A 21,916-nucleotide genomic window follows, 5' to 3' on the forward strand; every position below is an offset into this window, starting at 1 on the left:
TGTGGCTCAGTGGGTAACCCCCACTGGGTCCAATACCTGGAACAAAAAATTGTTTAATAAATAAAAATAAAAATAAATAAGGCTCAGTCTATCTTAACATCTCTTGTTTTGCTGATACCAACATACCACATTCTATCAAATTAGAAATTAATATATATGTATTCATGCTTCTTTGTAGTTGTTTCTCACTATAGAATATGAGCAATTCTTATAATTATTACAAAGAGCTATGTGGCATTTGTTAAAAATTTGGTTGGATTAAGATTATTTGTGATGTATCTTCTAGCTGTAATAATAAGAATCATAAATTTATCAGCTGTTGGATGTTTATTTTTGTTAACTGTAAACTCTATTATTGAAGATAGTCAAAAAATGTGCCTGAGGTGGGTTACTTGATAAGAATGCCCTAGTTAATCTAGAAATATTAAAAAATAGACCATATTATCAGCTTGCAAATAATAAAAATGTAATTTAATGATTATGCTATAATTCAGAAGATATAGCAGATCATCATTATAAACATCAGTCAAAATATTATAGATGTGTACAGATAGTGGTTAAGAGCAATGTTAAGATTGAAAAAAATGCAGGTTGAAAACAACCAGATTTTTAAAACATACATTTGCAAGAATAAAAATTTCATAACATGGCATTTATTCAATTTATTCCCCCAACACATATATCCTATTACATAGGCCCTTGTATAGCCACCCACATTAATTTCAGTTAACTAAATATATTCTTCTGGCTCACAGTAAAACGCCAAGACAATAATTCCCAATGTGATTATCTTATCAAGTAAATTCCACCTAAATAAGGATCCTGTCATATCTGAAAACCATTTCTAGCTATATCTGGAAACATTCCTTTTGGTATGCTCTCTTGTAATTAGTTCCCTCTTATTTATTATTTTTACTTATTTATATTTATTTAATATATTTTATTTTAATTCCTTTGAACTTGTTATTTAGCAAAATGTGTTGATCATCTCACCCCTACAAAAATCAGATTATGGAGCATCTTGTTGATTGATTGTTTTTGATTTGGTAACTGAAATAAACATTTTCATAAGAATAAAATATCATTAAAAAGTCCTACTGATTAAAGAAATGTTGATGTTTCTCAAAAGCCCTTTCTAAATTATTCAAATAAATTTCATAAGTATTGTGCAGTGTTTCAGTTTCATACAAGATTTTCATATGGCATAAGAAAAAATGCTGTACTTAATTGCTTAACACACACGTGTACTGAAGAGGAGATATAACTTTCCTTTTGTTTTTTGGTATTAGGATTGAACTCAAGGGTGCACTACTATTGAGCTACATCCACAGCCCTTTTTATTTTTTATTTTCAGACAGTGTCTCGCCAAGTTGCTGAGGTTTTTGCTAAATTACTGAGGCTGGCATTTAACTTGTGATCCTTCTGCCTCAGCCTCCAGAGTCACTGGGATTACAAGCTTGCACCACCATGCCTGACCTTTCCTAACTTATTTGTAACAAAGGTTTGGTAAGAGCAATTGAAGAATGGTAAATTAATCAATTCATTAAAATTTGTAATGTACTTCAGCACTAGAATGGATAGAACTATAGAGGGTAATAATATATCTTATTTCCTTTTCAAAAATAAGAAGTAAATTATATGAGGACAAATATATAAATATTATTATAACAGCTTTATTGGTTGGTATTTCTCAAAATTTTGCTTGCCATCGACCCATAAGGGTTTCCATGATTGTGTATGATTAATATCACATCATCCATTTCTTTTCAAAAACATTTTCTAAATTCAGAATCTGCCAGTTTCATCACAGAAATGATACAGAATTTTCGTGTGACATTGTTTCATCTAAAATGCCCATCTTTCCTGGCCTACTTAACAGTGACTCTTCTAAAAGCCCAGATCAAATGTTATTCCCCATGAAGACCTCACTAATATACTTTTTCCCAAGCTGAACTCATTTTTCCTTAAATGTGCACTATATGTCATTATACATCTTTCTTTTGGACCTTATATCTCACTGCATTGTAATTATATTTTGTATCAGTTAGCAACAATTTGACTGCTGTGATAAAACCTATGTGTTTTCTAGCACATAAAAGAAGTTCAAAGGAAGACAATTTAATATTGTTGTGGTTGTGCCTTTCATTTTTCTGCTATGTGTTCCAAGTTCAAACTCTGCTCTCTTAGTTCAAGTTTTCCTCAATGTAACAATGTGGTTGGTGTAGATCCAGCCCTAGGCAAGAATGAGTAAGAAGCTTATGCAAAATGTTCTTTCAACTTAATAGCCTCTTAAACACTAGCACTCCAGCCTCCTTCAGCATGCATGCCCATGCACACACACATATATTCATATACATTTGATATTTTCTAGAAACCTCACCTAACAAGTTCTACCCACAAATCATTGGCCTATATCTAGTCAAATGTGCACCCCTGTGTGAAAAGAAGGCTGGAAATTAAGGTTTGTTTTTCAATCCAGGTACCTAGGCATCCCCACAAAATCAGGATTTTGTTATGTAGAGCAGGGAAAAGGGTATATAATAGATAACTGACACATTTTCTCACCTAAATTGTAATATCCTGGGAGGTTTAACTTATATCATATTCACTTGATATCTCCACAATTCAGCATAGTAATAGACACATAGTTGTTTACTGTTTGTTTATTTCCTTCACCTATATTGTGAGGGACTATTCCTTGTAATCTGGATAGAAATTACTCTGTTTTACAGTATAATTTTCTGTACTGTATGTTAATTGTATTATGTTCTTGATTACTTAAGAGTTTTCTGACTTATGAAAGAGCTGTGGTTCTTTTTTTTTTTCATTGTGAACAGTTAATCTTTTTTTAAATTTTTTTTTATTTTTACACTCTGCATTTTGATTAATTGTACACAAATGGGGTATATCTTTGTTTCTGTGGTTGTGCACGATGTAGTTTCATATATTTCGTGTAATCATACATGTACATAGGGTAATGATGTCTGTCTCATTCCACCATTTTTCATATGAGCTGTGGTTCTTGATAATCATGTGACCTATATTTATTTTTTAAATGTTTTATGTACTTTCAAAAATAAGTAGCCAACTATTGTTTCTCATCACCAACTATCCTCTTAATTTTTCAAATCTTCTCACAAGCTTTTTCTTCCTAAGACTGAATCCTAAATGTAAAATGAAACAAAATAAATTTCAAGATAACTTTTGCAACTAAAACTATCTTTGAGATTTTCAAAAGCCCTTGGAAGTCAAAGATTTGTTATTTTGCTTTATCCAAAGAGAGGTGCTGGAAACAATTGTTTATTTGATGTTACCAACGATGATTGCATGGGAAAAGTTACTAAGTCAGAAGAGATGGTCAGCTCTGCCTAGGTCAAATTCGTATGGGTAAAATTCTATTAACATAAACATTTCAGAAATTGTATGCTATGTGGGAGGTAAATTGAGATTTCTCAGTGTCTTTGTTCTCCATGATATTTCTGTTTATCTGAGTCCTGGTGGTGCTTTGCCTGAGGATATTAGAGTCAGCAAAATGTTATCAGTCCTCATTTCAATTACTATTTAAGTGTTTACTTGGCCACGACCTTCCTATTTATTTGAATCTAGCACTTTTTTTTTTTCTTTTGGGTGCTAAGAATTGAACCCAGGGTTACTTTACCACTGAGCTACACCCCAGCTCTTTTTATATTTTATTTTGATCCAAGGATCTCACTAAATTGTTGAGGTTAGCCTCAAACATACCATTCCCCTGCCTCAGTCTTCAGGTGTGCACCACCATGCCTGCTTGAATCTAGGTTTTAGGCCAGTAGTTTTCAAGTTAAGAATGTACATTAGATTTACCTGCCAAGTTTTCTTTTCTTTTTTTTTTTTTTTTTTTGCCAAGTTTTCTTAAACTACAGACTTTTTGGAACTGCTCCGGACTTGCAAATTTCTTTAATTGATATTTATGGTACTGTTTCAATATCTGTTTTTCCTGTATGTTTGGTATATTTGTGGCATAATGTATACATTATCTCTGTTATTATGTGATATATCTTGAGTGTTTTCATTCACAAGTTATGTCCATCCATGTTTGTAAATCAGATGTAATGTTTATTGTCTTCATTGGAAATAAGCTCAATTATTATCCTTACAGATATTTTGTAAAAGACAGCGTGAGTTAGCTTTATTATTGGAATTCTCTAACATCACATATTTTGGCCCATTGGGTTGTCCTCTTGGGAAATAATTGGTAGATAACTTAAGACAGGAAAAAAAGAAGGATTTGAGAACTGAAATCTTCATTACTTTAGAGGAATTCTGAATTTATCTCTTCTCTCCTCAGTTCTCTTAATTCCATGCTTTACAAGGGAACTGGAAAGTAGAACAAATCCTATGTGCTATGGTTCAGAGACTAGCAAAAATTTTGACAATGTCTGTGTAATAAGCTGAATTGTGGCTCTCTCAAATGATATTTCTACTACCTGGTCCTTAGAATCTGCAAATATTATTTTAGATGGCAAAATATTAGATTAAGTTAAGAATTTTGCAGAGGAGGACTTTATCCTGAATTATTTGGGACAGGCTTAAGTCCAATGGCAATTGTCCTTAGAGAAATGAGGCAGAAGGAGGTTTGACAGGTACACAAGGAAGAAGGCGAAGGGATGATAAAGGCACAGTAAAATTATGAGGTCATAAGTCCAAGAATGCCAAGGCAGCCACCAGAAACTGAAAGAGACAAGGAATCATTTCTCCTTTAGAAAAACAGGTGGCCTGACTAAATTTCAGACTTCAGCCTCCAGAACTGTGTGAGAATAAATTTCAATTTTCTTAAACTACCAAGTTTATGGTAATTATTTACTGTATCCTCAGAAAATTAATACAGCTACTAAGACCATAATATTTCCTGCCCCAAAAGTTCATGAAATTGAACAAGTGGTGGTTCAAAATAGAGCTATATGAGGATAGGGGATTAACTTCCTGAGGGAGAATGTGTGATGTTTTATAGAAAAATGTAGTACTTTCATTCCTGAACACCTCAGCTTACCTTGGGTGATTTGGAAAATGACCTCATAGCTGGTTGTACAGATTTCAGATTGGGAATGGGATCTATTCCCTTGGTTTAATAGGGGTACTTTTGGCTCAAAGCTGAGAAGTGGACTACAAATTCTGACCATAATGTTTTTTTTGTTTGTTTAGTTTCTGTCTGTTTTGCAGTTTTAAATGTGTGCTCTCCCATTACACCCATTGAACTGTCAAATGACCCAGCAAATGATCATACAGCAGAAAGAGCAGGAAAACCTGACACTAATAATTAGACTTGAATTAATCTTAAATTAGTTTAAACTTGGAGTTGAAATAACTATAGATGGGAACTTGACATACCATTTTGACCCTCAAACAAGGGTGATCACACCTTCAGATATTAATAGACTCTCCCTCGGCCCAGGCTGAAGGAGGAATTGAGAACCAAACTGTGTAGCTTCACACTCAGCCTCTTTTACAAATTTAATATCAAAGTAAATTTTAAAATTGTGCACACAACTTTTTTTAGAAAAGGTAATATTGTGATACATGATTTTTTTTTTTTTTTTTTTTTGTGGTGCTGGGGATCGAACCCAGGGCCTTGGGCTTGCAAGGCAAGCACTCTACCAACTGAGCTATCTCCCCAGCCCGATACATGATATTTTTAAAAACAAAACTACACTTAGAAATGTGAGCACAAACTAGGCATGGTGGTGCATGCCTTAGTCCTGCCTACTCAGGAGGCTGAGGTAGGAGCATCACAAGTTTGAGGCCAACCTCAGCAACTTAGTGAGACCTTGTCCCAAATAAAGAATAAAAGGGGCTGGGGTTGTAGTTCAGTGGTAAGGCACCTCTGGGTTCAATCCCCAGTACCAGAGCCGGCGGGGGTTAACATACTAGTGAAGTATGTGATATCTTGTGCTTCAGCATGCTTGTGAGGAAGTTTGTGAGGACTCCACTTCCCCAGCACACTTTCCTCTTTTCAAACTACTGCATTCATTTGTGTAGCAATCCATGAGGTATAAGGTTCACCTCATTTTTCTCACTAGCTCATGGCAATTAAAATAGTATTACCTTGTGTCAACTTGATTGAGAAAGCGGACTCAAATACATCCTAATTATGTGATAACAATTAGTTATCATGTGCTCATCCAGGTACTCCTGGATATGCTTAAAATTAAATGCAAAAGTAAAACAAGCTTGTAGAAAATGTGCAGACTATCATTAAACTCCAACCTAAAATACACACATCTCTTATAGTATGTATAAAAAGTACATATGTTTGCTGGGTGTGGTGTTGCACTCCTGTAATTCCAGCAACTCAGGAGGCTGAGGCAGGAGGATTGCAAGTTCCAGGCCAGAGGAGGCAACTTGGAAAGACCTTATCTCAAAATAATAAATAAAAATGGCTGAGGATGAACCTCAGTGGTGGAGCCCCCTGAGTTCAGTCCCCAATACTGCAAAAAAAATGTGTGTGTGTGTGTACATATACATTTAAATTAGACTATTTTATTAGCATCTAAGTTTTTATTACCTGAGTACCTAATGTACCTATCATGAAGCACTTGACTCTTGTTTCATTTGAACAATCGAATATCTTGTTTGTGGGGAATAAGCCATGACCCATTTGACCTCACTAGCCCCAGACCACTGGGGATTGGTACATTGGGGATCATAGGTTAAACCATCACCACCCTCCCTTCCATAAATTTTGAATTAGTCAGTTGCATGAGGTGTTAATGAATGATTGATTTTTGAAAGTCACATTCCCAATACAACATACCTGCAATCTAAATGAAAGAAAATGGTCATGCTCCAAATTCAGGTAACCAAATAACTGAAGCAAGACAGGGCAACTTGGCAAGACCTGGGATTCAACCATTGTGAGTAGAAGCTATTTGGAAAAAAAATGTGTCTGTACAAACATATACAAATTTTTCTTGTCACTATTCCCCAAACAATACAGTATAACAACTATTTTCGTAGCATTTACATTGTATTAGGTATGATAGGTAATCTGGAGATTGATTAAAGTGTATGGGATGGCCAGGTGTGGTGTCTCATGCCTGTAATCCCAGTGGCTGGGGAGGCTGAGGCAGAAGGATCCCATGATCAAAGCCATCCTTAGCAAAAGCAAAGCACTAAGCAACTCAGTGAGACCCTGTCTCTAAATAAAACTCAAAATAGGGCTGGGGATGTGTCTCAGTGGTTGAGTACCCCTGATTTCAATCCCCTGTACCAAAAGAAAAAAAAAGTATATGGGATGATGTGCATAAATTATATGTAAATATGCTGCCATTTTATATAAGGGACTTGAGCATCCATGGATTTCCTGGTCTTTGGGGGTCCTGGACCAATACTCTGCATATACCCAAGCATGACTATATATAAATTTTAAGGAGTGTTTGGGGAGTTGTTTTCATTATAGTGCATTGGTAGGGTAGAGCACAGAATGTAACACTGAGTGTCGCCTATTTATATGACAACTTTTCTCTTGTCCTCTTGCTCCTGTGTTCCTTGATCTTTTCTCCTTTTTAGTTCTATACTTCCCTCTAAGGTCAATGTAATGAATTTTTCCATAAAGCTAAATATATTTAATGTAAATAATTGTTTTATTGAAATATTATGTCTTAAAATTTTATATGGAAATAAATGCTAGCCGGGTGCAGCAGAGCACACCCATAATCCCAGCAACTAGGAAACAGAGTCAGGAGAATCAGAAGTTTGAGGCTAGGCTCAGCAATTTAGTGAGACCCTCAAAAACTTAGCAATACTGTCTCAAAAAAAATAGGATTGGGGATGTAGCTCAGTGGTAAAGCACCTCTGGATTCAATCTCCTGTGCCAAAAGAAGGAGGAAGAGGAGGAGGAGGAGGAGGAAGAGGAGGAGAAGGAGGAGAAATGTTTCCTTTTATAAATAGTCGTGAGTTGTTTTTAAAAGTGTCTTCATTTGACAAAATAAGAAATTGCCAAAGTTGGGTTTTCTTCTGAATATTTTGTGCATACAACATCTGAAACCACTTGTCTAAAAAACAGAGCAAAGAGAAGGAGGAAAGAACAGTGACATTGATTAAGTAAGTAAATTGATTAAGTTGAATCAGTTCCATAACATACTTTCAACGCGGGGGGAGGGGGCTGCGGGAATAGCGGGAGTGTGTGTCTCCTTTGAGAGTTGGGAAGGTTTCACCGAGGAGGTAGCTTTTGAGCTGGGCTTTAAGGATCAGCAGGGAATAAACGGCAGGGCATTTCAAGTAGAGTGCATAATGCGAGCCAAAGCACAGAGCACAAAAGAACACTACGTGTCCAGCAGTTCTGAGTAGCCTGGTGCTGGAGCGTAGGGTTCTTGAAGAGAGGTGATTAAGGGTGAGGCAGGGACTATTTTATCTACTTGGCCTTTTTCTCCTACAGCTCGTTGCACAGTGCTGGGCACACAGGCTACAGGGGCTCAAATACTTGTTGAATTGAGACAGGATGATCGAGTATGGGAACAAGGACCTATGAATCCTTTCTCAGGCACCCGCAGTGTGACCTTGGCCAAGTCCCTTTTCTCAGGGCTGAGGTAGCTGCTTAGGTGCGAGTGGGAAACTGAAAGGGGAAGGTGGGTTTGAGCCAGCCCTTCCAAAGCCCTGAATCCCAGATTCCGCGCGTCGGGCGGGGCGGGCCACCCGGGGTTGTGCTCCAAGGAGGTTCAGTTCCTCCTCCGCTCCAGCAGGGGGCAAAGGGAGCGGCTTCCCGCCGCTCTTCCTATACTGGACGGCGTCTGGCCAACTGCAGCAGTCGAGAGCTGTGAGCGCAGTGGGCGGGGCCGCCCGGGCGGGGCGGTGGCGCTGCGCTGACGGGCTGGGCGGGGCAGTGGCAGTGGCAGCGGCAGCGGCGGAGGCTGCGGCTGCAGAGGCCACTGAGGCGCCGACTGGTTGGCCGGCGACCCTCTCTGCCCTTGTGCAGCCTCTTCACACCGACCCTCACTCCCCGGGCAGCGGGGACCTCAGTGCTCACCTTGCCAGTGAGCTGCGGTGGGCACACCCTGGAGCGGCAGTGACAGCGGACAGGTTAGAGTGGGGGCAGGGGAGGGCGCGGGAGCAGCCCAGGGCCACAGAAGGAGCCCAAGCCAGACAGTCTGCAGCCATGTCCGACGAGGCGTCGGCCACCACTTCCTACGAGAAGTTCCTAACCCCGGAGGAGCCCTTCCCGCTCCTGGGACCCCCTCGCGGGGTGGGCACCTGCCCCAGCGAGGAGCCGGGCTGCCTGGACATCAGCGACTTTGGCTGCCAGCTGTCCTCCTGCCATCGCACCGACCCGCTCCACCGCTTCCATACCAACAGGTATGAGCTGCTTCCGAAGGCAGGGGTGGACTTCCCACACTGCTGCCTATTGCAGGAGAACGCGGGGTCGCGCCCCAGCCGCGTTCCTGGTCCTTCTCCTGGGTCTGAGCTTCCAATCGCCCCCTCCCCCACCTTCTTCGACCAGTGCTCATTCCCGGGCATTTTCCCTGCTCCTCCTCCTCCTCCCTATTTTCACCCCTGCCCTCCGATTTTCCTTTTCACTGGCGTTGTTACTAGCTTTCTTTCCCCCATTCATCTTGTGACTACAACCATACCTTGTTTCTCTACCCTCTGCTTTTCCCCTTATAGCTCCCCATCTGTACCCTGTGAATCCCAAACCCCCACTCTTGATTTTTAGATGCTCCCCTGTTTCCATCCATCTGCAAAAGTTTAACCCATTCCATTTCCGGTATGCTATAGAGTGAATTTCGGGTGGCTCAAAAAATCAATCCATGGATTTTTTGAGATGTTGCACTTTTGAAGCTTGAGCCTTCTCTTTCCCAATTTTTAACCTGTTTTAATGGTTATTTTCCCTTCCACGCCAACCCCGTTTTTTAGTGTAGCCCTGTAAAAACTAGTCGTTTCTCCCTCCCCTTCCTTTATGAACTCTTTGCCTGAGAGCTCTAGGCTTTGCCAAAATGTATAAAACTTAAAATCTGGAAGATTCTTTCTTGTAACATAACCTTCATTTGCTCCCTCAGTGTGGGGTCACAGCAAGGCTTAAAATGAACTTGTTTATACAAATTTTATTCAGAGGATGCATCTTCTAACTGGTTTTATTGGAAGGCAGTGTTCTGGAGAATTCTCCCACGAAAAGCACTTAAGTGTTACATCAAACGTTGTGGGGGATTTGAAGATATTTTAGATCTAAGCCTCAACTTTTAATAAATGTGGATATTTGAGATAGGCTTACAAAGGACTGGGAGAATGTGTACAAGGGACTGTTGAGAGAGTTCAGCTGTAGAAAATACTGGAAGTAAGTAATCTAGTTCTTATTTCTGGTCCAAGTTTACTATGTGAGTTTGATCAAATTCATCCACATTTTAGTTTCTTGCATATTTTACCCCCTACCTGCTTAAATCAATCTAGATCTACAGAGTTTCTACTAAGTACAAGGAATGCATAAAACATGATTCTTATCTAAAAGAAAGTTATAGTCTGTGGAAACAAAGATGCTTTAATACTCTTTCAGAACATCAGCATAGCACAAAATGGCAGTAAATTTTTTTATAACTATTCCAAATCTTTATTGCAAAAAATGAAGAAACAGGCTCATGCAGAAAAGACTTGAGTTGAAGGTCATAAAACCTAATCAGTGAAAGGCCTAGTCAGAGTAGTCAGGCCTAGAGTAGTCCTTCAGAGCCAGTGATGGAACTTGGATCAGAACTAATGGATTTAGGGTTATCAGTGATCGTTGTAGTTTCTGTGACTGACTCACAGAAGTCTGTTTAACCATATGTAACTGACATGAATGTAAAATTGATAAAATCAATATTAAGGTTATTTGATTTAAAAAATAATAGAATACCTTTGCCTATATATGGTGTTCAAGTTTTGCAGTACTGGAGTAAGTCACATACCCAGGAAATTCAGAATTATCTGGCTCTGATGATGAGCACAAGGAAGTGGGGGCAGAATTTGAGTGTCAATGTTGCCAAAACTGGTGGAGGTTATGGGGAGTGAAGCAGTGAGTTAATATGTTTCTTACAGCTTGTTCTGTTCTTCTTCCTTCCCATTATTTCCTTGTGCTTTTTTTTTCCCCTTAAAAAACTGAAAAGGTCAGGGCTGTTTTCCAGAATGGGGCAGTGAGGGTGGAAGGAGGTTCCTGTCAAGGCCAAGTTTGTCCAAGTCAAGCATGATTTCTATTTTTCTTTTTCCTGCCTTTTGTTTTCAGTACTGGGGATTGAACCCAGAGGTGCAGGACCACTAGGTTCCATCTTTAGCCCTAGACAGTGTCTCCCTGAATTGCTTAGGCTGGTCTTGAACTTTCACTCCTCTTGCCTCAGCCTCCATAGTAGCTGGGATTATGGGATTGCCACACCTAGCACTGCCTGCTTTTTAAAAGATGTCCCTTTCCTACCATTTTTCACAAGCATGGGATCCAATGCTCTGCATTCTTTTCAGCAGAAAGTAGAAGGAACAGAATTAGCAATATTTATAGCAGATGATGTTTCTGCCCTAGGCTACCTTTCTTTTTAAATCTTTTCTCCTTCTGGAATGTTCTGCCTTCTTACCCCTCCTCAAGATGGTGTTTGAGAGAACCATATGCTTCCAGCCATTTCTTTTCAGGGAGAAGCAAAGAGCTAAATCATCTATGTGGGCAAAGTTTAATATAGGGAGTTCTTTTATTTTGGAGATATACGCGTCACTTTTTTCCTTCATATCACCTCATTTGCCAATTCAAGCAACACTCCAAAAATCAGATGTGAATTGTTGAGTACTAAAATTCTGCTTTGGGTTTAGTCACTGTAAAACAAGTTTTATTGAAAATAGAAAGTTTGTCAGTGAATAGATATTTGATTTACTTTTATTTTGCTTCTTCTTGCTGCATAAGAAAATGAGGAGATTGTTTAATTAATGCCCTTGATAAGGACCTTGTGATTATGACAATATTGTGCCTGCTCATTTACTCGATTCTGGGCTCTATTTTCAATCTTCATTAACCAAGAGAGTCATGGCACTAGTACTGGTCCCTAAGGTTGAATTCATGCAGTATACACATTAGAGTCATGTTTGATATGGGTTGGTGTGTCACTGATCTAGGTTCAGTAAAAAATAAATTACATGAATAGAACCAGTTTTTTAAGAATTTGCATTTTCTAGCCAGGTATGGTGATGTACACCTGTAGTACCAGCTACTGTGGAGGCTGAGGCAAAGAATCACTTGAGCTTTAAGTATTATGGAACTGGGGTCTTCCAAAAAACTGAGGCAGCATGAAGACCCACCCTTCAAGCCCAATTCTTCAATCAAGTCAGAAGACTTCAGACATGCCACTGAGAGTAACAGGAATGAGTTTATTGAAGGGATAGGAAAAGGGAAAGGGCACACTCTCAAGGGAGAGAGTGAGTCCTCACAGAAAGGAGAGGAACAATGTGCCTCTCCTGCGCTCCAGTTTTACTGGGGATCACAGAAAAGTTTCTACAGAGTCCTGTCCAGTTCCACTTCTTGACTTTTGACTGAAGCAGTGTGACATCAGACTTTGAAGTGCCTATTGTGTGACAACTCTGTGACACCTGGGCCCCTGATAAACAGTTTTAATTGACTCTTAATCATTTTTACAGATTTTATGGTCAGGAGGAATTATCCTTACCTTATAGGATCTGGTCTGTGAAAAGGGACACAAAAGTCTCCCTTCAAAATAACTTGGGTTCCTTTTATCAACATTATTTCCTACTTGCATTTCTTTGCAGATAACAGGTAGTTTGTTGAAGAATGTGACATATCCTGTCCACTTAGGCCAGGCAGGACTGCGGGTAAATTGCTTTTTGGCAAATAAAGCATGGGGGAGGGGTCAGCACAGTGGGCCCATTTTATAGAATTATTCTCTTAACCTCTGTTCCCACAATCCTCATCTGTCTGTCCCCTAACAAGAACTTAGACCAGAAGATCAGTCTGGGCAACATAGGAGACCCTGTCTCAAAAAAAAAAAAAAAGGCAAGGGGAAATCACATTTTCTTATAAGTATGTTTTAGAATTTTAAGACCTCGTTGAATTTGTCCAGAATTTTAGAAAAATAGAATACATTTCAATTAGCCAAAAATTAAGATTTAAACTTGAAATGCCAGTGTTAAATATATATATATATTTTGTGGGTGTGTTTTCAAGATGTTCTCTTTGGGTTTGGGGACAGGGTTTTTCTGATGTCAATTGAGTTCTTCTCTTGGACCTTCCATCAGAACTTTTTTGTGTGTACTAGCTATGTTTGCTGCAACCACTACCATCACTAAAAATGGATGTCATTTAGCAGATTGGAAAATTTTTCATGATATTGATAGGTCTTATGATTAAATTGTGAAGTAACAGAAGTTAATATTAACTACCAAGCGTGTTATTCTCTTCATCTTTCAGGACTACATCAGCACCATGACATTGAACAATTGAGAAAAGTGTGTGGGAGGACAGTGCCTTACTTTTTGTACACCCTATCTGCAGGATATGAAATGAACTATTGAATAAATCAAACACTCAGTGATGAGATTTTAGAGCCCCGTATTCAATCATAATTAAGCAGAAAAATTCCAATCTTATCGTGCTCCCTTTTTTGTTGTTGTTTGGCAGTGCTGGGAATTGAACCTAAAGAAGCGCTTTACCACTGAGCTACATCCTTAGGCCCTGTTGTGTATCTTTGTACCACACACAGTTTTCCTATCTAGGTATAGAATTGGAGGTGCAGAAGAGCTGTGGGTTATAGGTGGGAGAAACAAATTGGAATAATTTGGTTTAGGGTCTTGTTGAGACAAGATGAGAATGGGGTTTAGGCTTTGGAGAAATTTCCAGGCTAGAAATAATAGACTTGGGGATATGTATTAGTCATCTTTTTGTCACTGTGACCAAAATATCTGACAAGGATAACTTAGAGGAAGGAAAGTTTATTTTGGCTCATGGTTTCAGAGGTTCAGTCCATTGTGGGCCAACTCTATTGCTGTGGGCCCAAGTGAGACAGAACCTCATGATGGAAGGACATGATAGAGGAGCACTGCTCCATTCATGGTAGCCAGGAAGCAGAGGAAGAGGAAGGGGTCACAGGGAATATGAACCCTTCCAGAGCATACCCCCAGTGACCTACTTCCTGTAGCTATGCCCCACCTGCCTGTAGTTACCACCTAGTTCATTCAAATTAGGATGCTCTGATTAGGTTATAGCTGTCACAATTCAATCATTTCACCTCTGAATATACCTGCATTAATACAAGAACTTTGCGGGGATACCTCATATCCAAAGCATAACAGAGGAACCAACAGAAATTCTAGTAGTAAAAGCACAACTTCTAATGGTTGAAAGAGTGGAAGCTTTTCAATAAATTTAGCAGGGAATGGTTGATAAAATTTTTTGGCCTTGTTTAGTTTTTCTTTTCCAGGAATAGATATTTTAGCTCCTTAGGAGCAGGCCATAGGAAGTGATAACTTGAAAATGGAAGAGAGTGTGGGATGAGTGGAGATGGATCTAGTGAACTCAGAAACCCAAATGAAGAATTGGCCTTAAAAATAACACAGAATAAGCACAAGGCCCTGGGTTTGATCCCCAGCACCAAGGGGAAAAAAAAAAAAAAAAAAAAACCATAATTTTTTTTTTTTTTTTTTACTTCCAAGACAGTAGAGGCGGTAAGAAAGATGGGTAATCATATCAAGACAATTAAGGTAGCTGGGAGGACAGTAGGAAACTAAACTTACGGTAAGTAGAGAAATGGGTTGTACTATCTGCTCCCGATTGGAACCCTGATGATCTGTTGGAATCCAAAGGAGTAACAGAGGTCAGGGTGACTATGTGGTGATTCTATTAGGGATTCAAAGAGGAATACTTGTGATGATGGGGGACTGTCCTCTAAGAAAGAATGTATAGCATGGATTTGGAGTGACCTTGATCTGCTTGACAGTTTTGACTTTAACAGTGCCTGTTGATTGGATTCTCATCCTGAGAAATCCCCCTGAGAAAGGAAAGAACTGTAGAGGAATGAATACACTGTGGACATTCTTCCCTTAATTTCCACATTTAAATGGCTACTTATCAAAATACCACTGAAAATCTTTAGTCTGTATATGCTTGCTGAAAGCCCTTGCAAAGAAGTGTTCTTGGCTTGTTTTAAAATTAAAATTGGGCAGCAAGCCTAGTTATTGAGTTAAACACCATTTCATTGAAATTCTTGTCAACGTTTTTCTTTTACACTTTTGGAAAAAGTCTCCTTTGAGAGTAATGTTAGTTATAGCTAGAAACTTGGTGTTAGGCAGCTTTCCCTTAGTGGAATAAGATGGAAGAGCTTATAAATATGAATGATTCAGTGCTAAACCTACACTGGACATTCATTGAAAGCTTGAAACTGTCTGAACAATCTAAGTGAATCACAGTTAAATTTTTATTATAAAAGCTCATCATAGAAAATTGAAGCTATATTAAAAACTATGAAGACCACTCATGATCTCTTTTCCCAGAGTTAACAATTGTCAACACGTCATTGTTACTTTTAATGTTCCTTCTCTATACAAATACAGGTTCATGTATCCCTTATCTGAAATGCTTGGGACTAGAAGTGTTTCAGATTTCAGGGTGTATTTTTTTTTTAATATTTGCATGTGCATAATGAGGTATTTCAGGGACAAGACCCAAGTGTAAACACAGAATTTGTTTCATATGCGTCTTATATACATAGCCTGAAGGTAATTTTATACACTATTTTTAGTGTGCCTGTATTTTGACTGCAGCCCATCACAAGGCCAGAGTGGAATTTTCCACTTGTGGTGTCCAGTCAACATTCAAAAAGTTGAATGGACTTTAGAAAGGTTCAAATTTTGGATTTTCAGATTAGTGATGCTTAACCTATATAATTTTTCAAAATCAGTGTCAGGCCACATATACTATTTGTGATTTGCTTATTTGCACTTTCATCGTTGAATGTTTTCCTTTTCCAAAAAATTGTCTGAAAATGTGATTTTCTTAATGATTACAAAAATACTTTTATTGAGATATGGCACTTAATTATTCCCCATGTTTTAGGGTCATTTATTTTCCCACTTTTGCTATTATAAATGATATTTTGATATATTTATACATATATTTTTTCATAAATTTCCATTTGGAGAAAGGAATAGATTTCCTGGAATATAAATTAACTGAGTCCAAAAGAATGAACCTTTGTGTGGGGGGAGTGGCAGGGAGGACTGGAGATTGAACCCAGGGATACTCTACAATTGAACTATATCCCCAGCCCTTTTTATTTTTATTTCAAGACAAGGTCTCCTTAAGTTGCTGGGACTGGTCTTGAACTTGCAATCATCCTGCCTCAGTCTCCCAAGTAGTTGGGACTACAAGATATAGTACCGCACCCTTCTAGGAATGAACCTTTTTAATGCTTTTGTATGCATATACTACCAATTGCTTTTCAAAGAGATGATATCAATTTATACTCATACCAGAAATAGATAAAAGTATTTCCTTATTGTTCAATTAATAATAAAACACTATTCTAAAATAGAAGCTAAAGAATTTCCAAAAATCATTAGTAATAAAAATGCTTTTTTCCTATTTTGTAAATGAATTGTTTCAACTGCAAGCCAGTTTACTTGCCACTGATAATAAAAAAGGCAAAGGCTTCCGAGAATATCTAGAACCTTGTTACATAGTCATAAATCTGAAAGACTGAGAGACATTCTAATTTTGCCCTATGGTAAGGGCTTAAAACCAAGCATATCCCTAACTTGTCAGTAAACTAATGGTTAGATTATTAAATGTGACATAGTTTTTTAAAAAGGAATGTTATTACTCATTGAGGGAAATACATTTCAGCAGAATTTTGCAAACTGAAAAGAAATTCTAATTAAAAATCAACTATCTTTTTTCCTAGCACTGAACATTGCATTTGGCTCTTAGAAGATACTGACTAAATGTTTGTTGAACAGGTGAATGAATAAAGGGGGAAAAGTCATGTACAATTTGAAGACATGAAGTTTTAAGAGAGAAAATAGTTTGCTCAGAACATAGTATAACTATGGCTTACTATGTCCAGAAGAGAACTTATAATTGATGTTTAGAGCTTTTATTGCAAGACCTGAGCAATTTGGTTAGTTCTACTAGTTTGTTAATTTTTTTAAACTGAAGATACTATCCACACAGCAAGGATACAGTGAAAATAACTAATATTACATAGTGTTCTACAATTCTTAGATGAATGTTAAAGTTACAACTAATTATCAACATGTGCTTTTTATTTATTGAACTGTAATAGTTTAATGTGTGTCTATGCATGCCCATGCATGTGTTTCAACTCTGCCATCAGCTCAGCAGAAATAGATACCATACATTTTTTGAGTTTTCCAAATTTCCTAAGTCATGAACTTCTGATTTAAATGTTAGCTATAAAAAAACAAGGAAGGGCTGCATGTAGTGGCATATGCCTGTCATCCCAGAGACTCCAGAGGCTGAGTCAGTGGGTTCTCAAATTTGAGGCCAGCCTCAGCAACTTACCAAGACCCTGTCTCAAAACTAAAAATAAAAGGGTTGGGGATATAGCTTAGTGATAAAGTACCCCTGGGTTCAATCCCCACTACAAAAAAAAGGGGGGTATGTGTGAAGGAAATTAAAATTGATTTTATAATTAAAAATATGGATTTAATGAAGGATGAGTAACAACCTAATAATAGGTAAATAATAGGCTTTTCTTCAGGAAGCCAGTATATCAGTAGCTTATTAGTATCGGAAATACTACATCATTATCTTAAGGATTAATTCCCTATGCTACTAGCAAAGCAATGAAAATTATCTCATTAATGGCATGAAACTAGTGGAAATTTACAAAAGAAAACAAATGTCATAGTTTTTGGCTTTTTTTTTTTTTGTTACCTGCATTGAACCCAGGGGCACTTAACCACATCCCCAACCCTTTTTTGTATTTTATTTAGAGACAGGGTCTTGCTTGCTTAGGACATTGCTGAGTTGCCAAGGCTGGCTTTGAACCCATGATCCTCCTGTCTCAGCCTTCCAAGCTGCTTGGATTATAGGCATACATCACTACACCCTGCAAATTTCATAGATTTTTAAGACCAAAATGCAAAAAAATAAAAAATAAAAAATAAAAGAAAAGAAAAAGAAAAAATAGCAAATCCCTTTAACAAATACTGTGGAAAAAAGTTAATAGTTTTTTTTTTTTTTTATGGTGCTGGGTATTGAACCTAGGGCCTTCCACTTGCTAGACAAGTGCTTTACCCCCTATACCTGAAGACCTAAATGAACATATTTATACTTTGCCTTCAGGAATATGAATTGATGCAGCCTTTCAAAAAGGTATTTGACTAAATATACCATGACCCTTAGAATTGTTCATATTCTTTGACTCAAAATACTTACTTTTCAAGCAATCTATCCTGGGAGTATTGATGTTTGGATAAATAATTATAAACAAAAAGCTCATCTCATTTTTATGTGTAATACAAAAAATAGAGAGCAGCCTACTTATCTGTTATTGAGTAAATAAAGTAAATAAATTATGATTCATTCAATCAATATAATATATTGATATTAAAATAGTTTTAAGTAATATGCAGGTTCAGTATACCTAATGTAAAAATTCAATATTTGAACTTCCTGAATGGCAACTCAACAAAACAAGTGGAAAATTCCACCGCGACCTCATGAGATAGATTGCAGTCAAAATACATGTACACTGGCTGCATGTGGTGGCACATACCTGTAATCCCACATACTCTGGTGGCTAAGGCAGGAAGATTGCAAGTTTGAGGCCAACCTAAGCAATTTAGTGAGACCCTGTCTCAAAATAAAAAGTAAAAGGGACCATGGATATATCCCAGTGGTAGAGTGCCCCTTGATTTCATCCCTCAAGAAAAAAAAAATGCACTAAAAATATTGTGTAAAAATACTTTCAGGATATGGGTTTAAGGTGCATATGAATTTCATGTTTACACTCTGGGCTCATCCCCAATATGTATCATTATGTATATGCAAATAATTCAAAATTTAAAAAATGAAATCTGAAACAATTCTGGTCCCTAAGCATTCTATTTTATTTATTTATTTATTTATTTTGCGGTGCTGGGGATCTAACCCAGGGCTTTGTGGTTGCAAGGCAAGCACTCTACCGACTAAGGTATCTCCCCAGCCTAGATAAGGGATAATCAACTTGTACTTAGAAAAATTTTCAGTATATAATATTCAGTGAAAAAAACAAGATACTAACATACATATATGTACACACAGGATGATTGTCAATTCTGGAAAAAATACTAATGCATATCAAAAAATGTTTAAAAATATTATAGGTTAGCTATTGCTAGATAGTGGAATTATTGGTCACTTTAAATGTATTCACTCCTTTCTTATTCCAGCATCTCTACAATGATCCTATATAACATTAAAATATAAAAGTTATTTAAATATAACAACCACTTCTTAAACTTCTACCTGTATACTTTGTTGGTGATTTTCTCTGCCTTGAACTGGCTCTACTCATCCTTTAATTTAGTAATAATAGCTGCCATGTATTAAGCACTTTTTATGTGAGCTAAATTCTCTATATGCATTCTCATATACTCCTCTCAATAACTCCATTTTAAAGATGAGGGCATAGGCTTGGAAAGGTTGTGATTTACTTAAGATCAAAGAGCTAGCATATGATGACAGAGCAAGAATTTGTATTCATTCTGACTCCAGAGCTTAGTCATACCCACTGTGTTACATATTTTGTTTTGAAATAAGGTTCTACTTCATTCCTAATTTAAATATATTTTTGTTTTAAAATGTTTTATTATAAAGTTTTTCCAGACAGCTATAAAATAATGTACTGAACCCTTTGTGCCTGTCAACCAGCTTCAATTATTCACATATGGCATCATTCTTTATCTGTACCCCTAACACATTCCCCAACCCCTTTCTTATTATTTAGAGGTAAATCCAAGACATATTTTACTCATAAATGTTTTAGTATATTTTCTTAAAATGTAAAGACTTTTTAAAAATAATCACTATTGTCTTACCTAAAAATACTCATATTCTTCATAAATGTTTCCTATTAATATCTGTAAAGTGAGTGAACTCTAGCCCCTGTCATGATTTCTTTTGTGTTGTGTTTTTGAAGGTGGAACCTGACTTCATGTGGGACAAGTGTTGCCAGCTCAGAATGCAGTGAAGAACTGTTTTCATCAGTTTCTGTTGGAGATCAAGATGATTGCTATTCCCTGTTAGATGATCAAGAGTTCACTTCTTTTGATTTGTTTCCTGAGGGGAGTGTCTGCAGTGATGTGTCTTCTTCTATTAGTACTTATTGGGATTGGTCAGATAGCGAATTTGAATGGCAGGTAGGTGTTTTGTTTTTCCTTTTTTTTTTTTTTGGTACTGGGGATTGAACCCAGGGGTGCTTAACCACTGAGCAACATCTCTAGCCCTTTTATTTATATATATATTTTTTGAGACAGGGTCTCACTAAATTGCTTGGGGCCTTCCTAAGTTGCTGAGGCTGACTGAATTCACAATCTTCCTGCTTAGCCTTCTGAGCCACTGGAATTACAGGTGTGTGCCACCACACCTGGCTTTGTTTTTCTTTTAATTGACATTATTTACTATATAAGTACAAGTATAAATTCTCTTTTGATACTTTCATCTCTACCTCAAAGTAAGTTTCTCTACCATCTCCAAATTGGGAGATTCTTTGACAACATGTTTTAAGATAAAGAATTTAATGAAATAGTATTTTTTTATTTTTGCAAATATATTTTTTGGCTTATGGCGCTACAGTTAATCCTTTTGTAGGTTTTTATGTACAAAATAATCAGTACTTTTATGTACATGAATCTAAGCACGTTTTTTTCTCCCTACTTTGTAATAAATAGCCTTATGTCCTCATAGGACACACAGCAGGGTCACCTTATGTTTCTAATGCCATAAAACATTATTACCATAAATACAAAATTTTTGGTTCCATTACCAGAAATGGAATACAATTTCTCATTTTGTATTCTTTGTTTGTGGACATATTTTTCCCCTGACACTTTCCTCATGGCATATATACCATGTAAAATGGCTTCATGGCAAATTGTTTGAAAATGCTGCCTAATAATGAGTACAATCTATCAGAAAATGTACATGATGTTTTCACTACATCTGTTTTCTGATTGTAAAAGACAATAACATTTAAAGAGCTTTTCTTGCATACAGCAAATGTTTTGTTCAACAAATAAGCTTGAATGCTTACTATATTTGAAAACTGAATACTTGAAGTTATATTCCAAAACAGGAATCAAATATTTTTTCAAAAAATTCTTATTAAAATATCAAACAATACAGAATGACATGAAGTTAAAGTCTCAGTCCCATTCCACAGGGGTTACCACTATTAAGACTTTGTACAGATGCAAGTATATTTGTATATACAAATGGGATCATACTTCATGTGCTATTTAATTCTGTGCTTTATTTCAACAAATATCTCATTCTTCTCATAACTGCATCATACTTTATTTAATTAGTTACATAGTAATTTTTTTGATACTAGGAATTTAACCCAGGGGCACTTAACCACTGAGCTACATTCCCAGCCCATTTTATTTTTTAACTTGAAACAGGGTCTCTCTAAGTTGCTGAGGCTGACTTTGAACTTGTGATTCTTGTGCTTCAGCCTCCCAAGCTGCTGGGATTATAGGCATGAGCCACCCACGCCCAGCCATAATAATGTTTCTTTAGGTTGGTTTTCGTTTTCTCTTATAAACAGTGGTGCACTGAAAATTAAGATACATTTTTATTTTTGTATTATTTCAACTTCTGTGTTGTATGTAGTTTTAAATATGATTTGGACAAAAATTTATAATTTTTAAACTTTGAAAAATTGAGGTTAATTCATTAATCATTATTAAATGTACAGTTCTTTGGTTATTA

At 37.1% G+C, this 21,916-nt stretch overlaps 1 protein-coding gene across 1 annotated transcript in view; it reads left to right on the forward strand.

The window, feature by feature from the left end:
- The first annotated feature begins 8,860 nt into the window (after positions 1-8,860).
- Positions 8,861-21,916, forward strand: part of Fam199x (family with sequence similarity 199, X-linked) — a 36,430-nt gene continuing 23,374 nt past the window's right edge. Inside the window, exons 1-2 of the mRNA XM_047536530.1 lie at positions 8,861-9,324; positions 20,124-20,343. Of these exons, the coding sequence (XP_047392486.1) occupies positions 9,128-9,324; positions 20,124-20,343 (417 nt within the window). The 5' untranslated portion in view covers positions 8,861-9,127. The remainder of the gene's footprint in view (positions 9,325-20,123; positions 20,344-21,916) is intronic.

The sequence above is a fragment of the Sciurus carolinensis genome, chromosome X (genome assembly GCF_902686445.1).
Source record: "Sciurus carolinensis chromosome X, mSciCar1.2, whole genome shotgun sequence".
In the NCBI taxonomy this organism is placed as follows: Eukaryota; Metazoa; Chordata; class Mammalia; order Rodentia; family Sciuridae; genus Sciurus; species Sciurus carolinensis.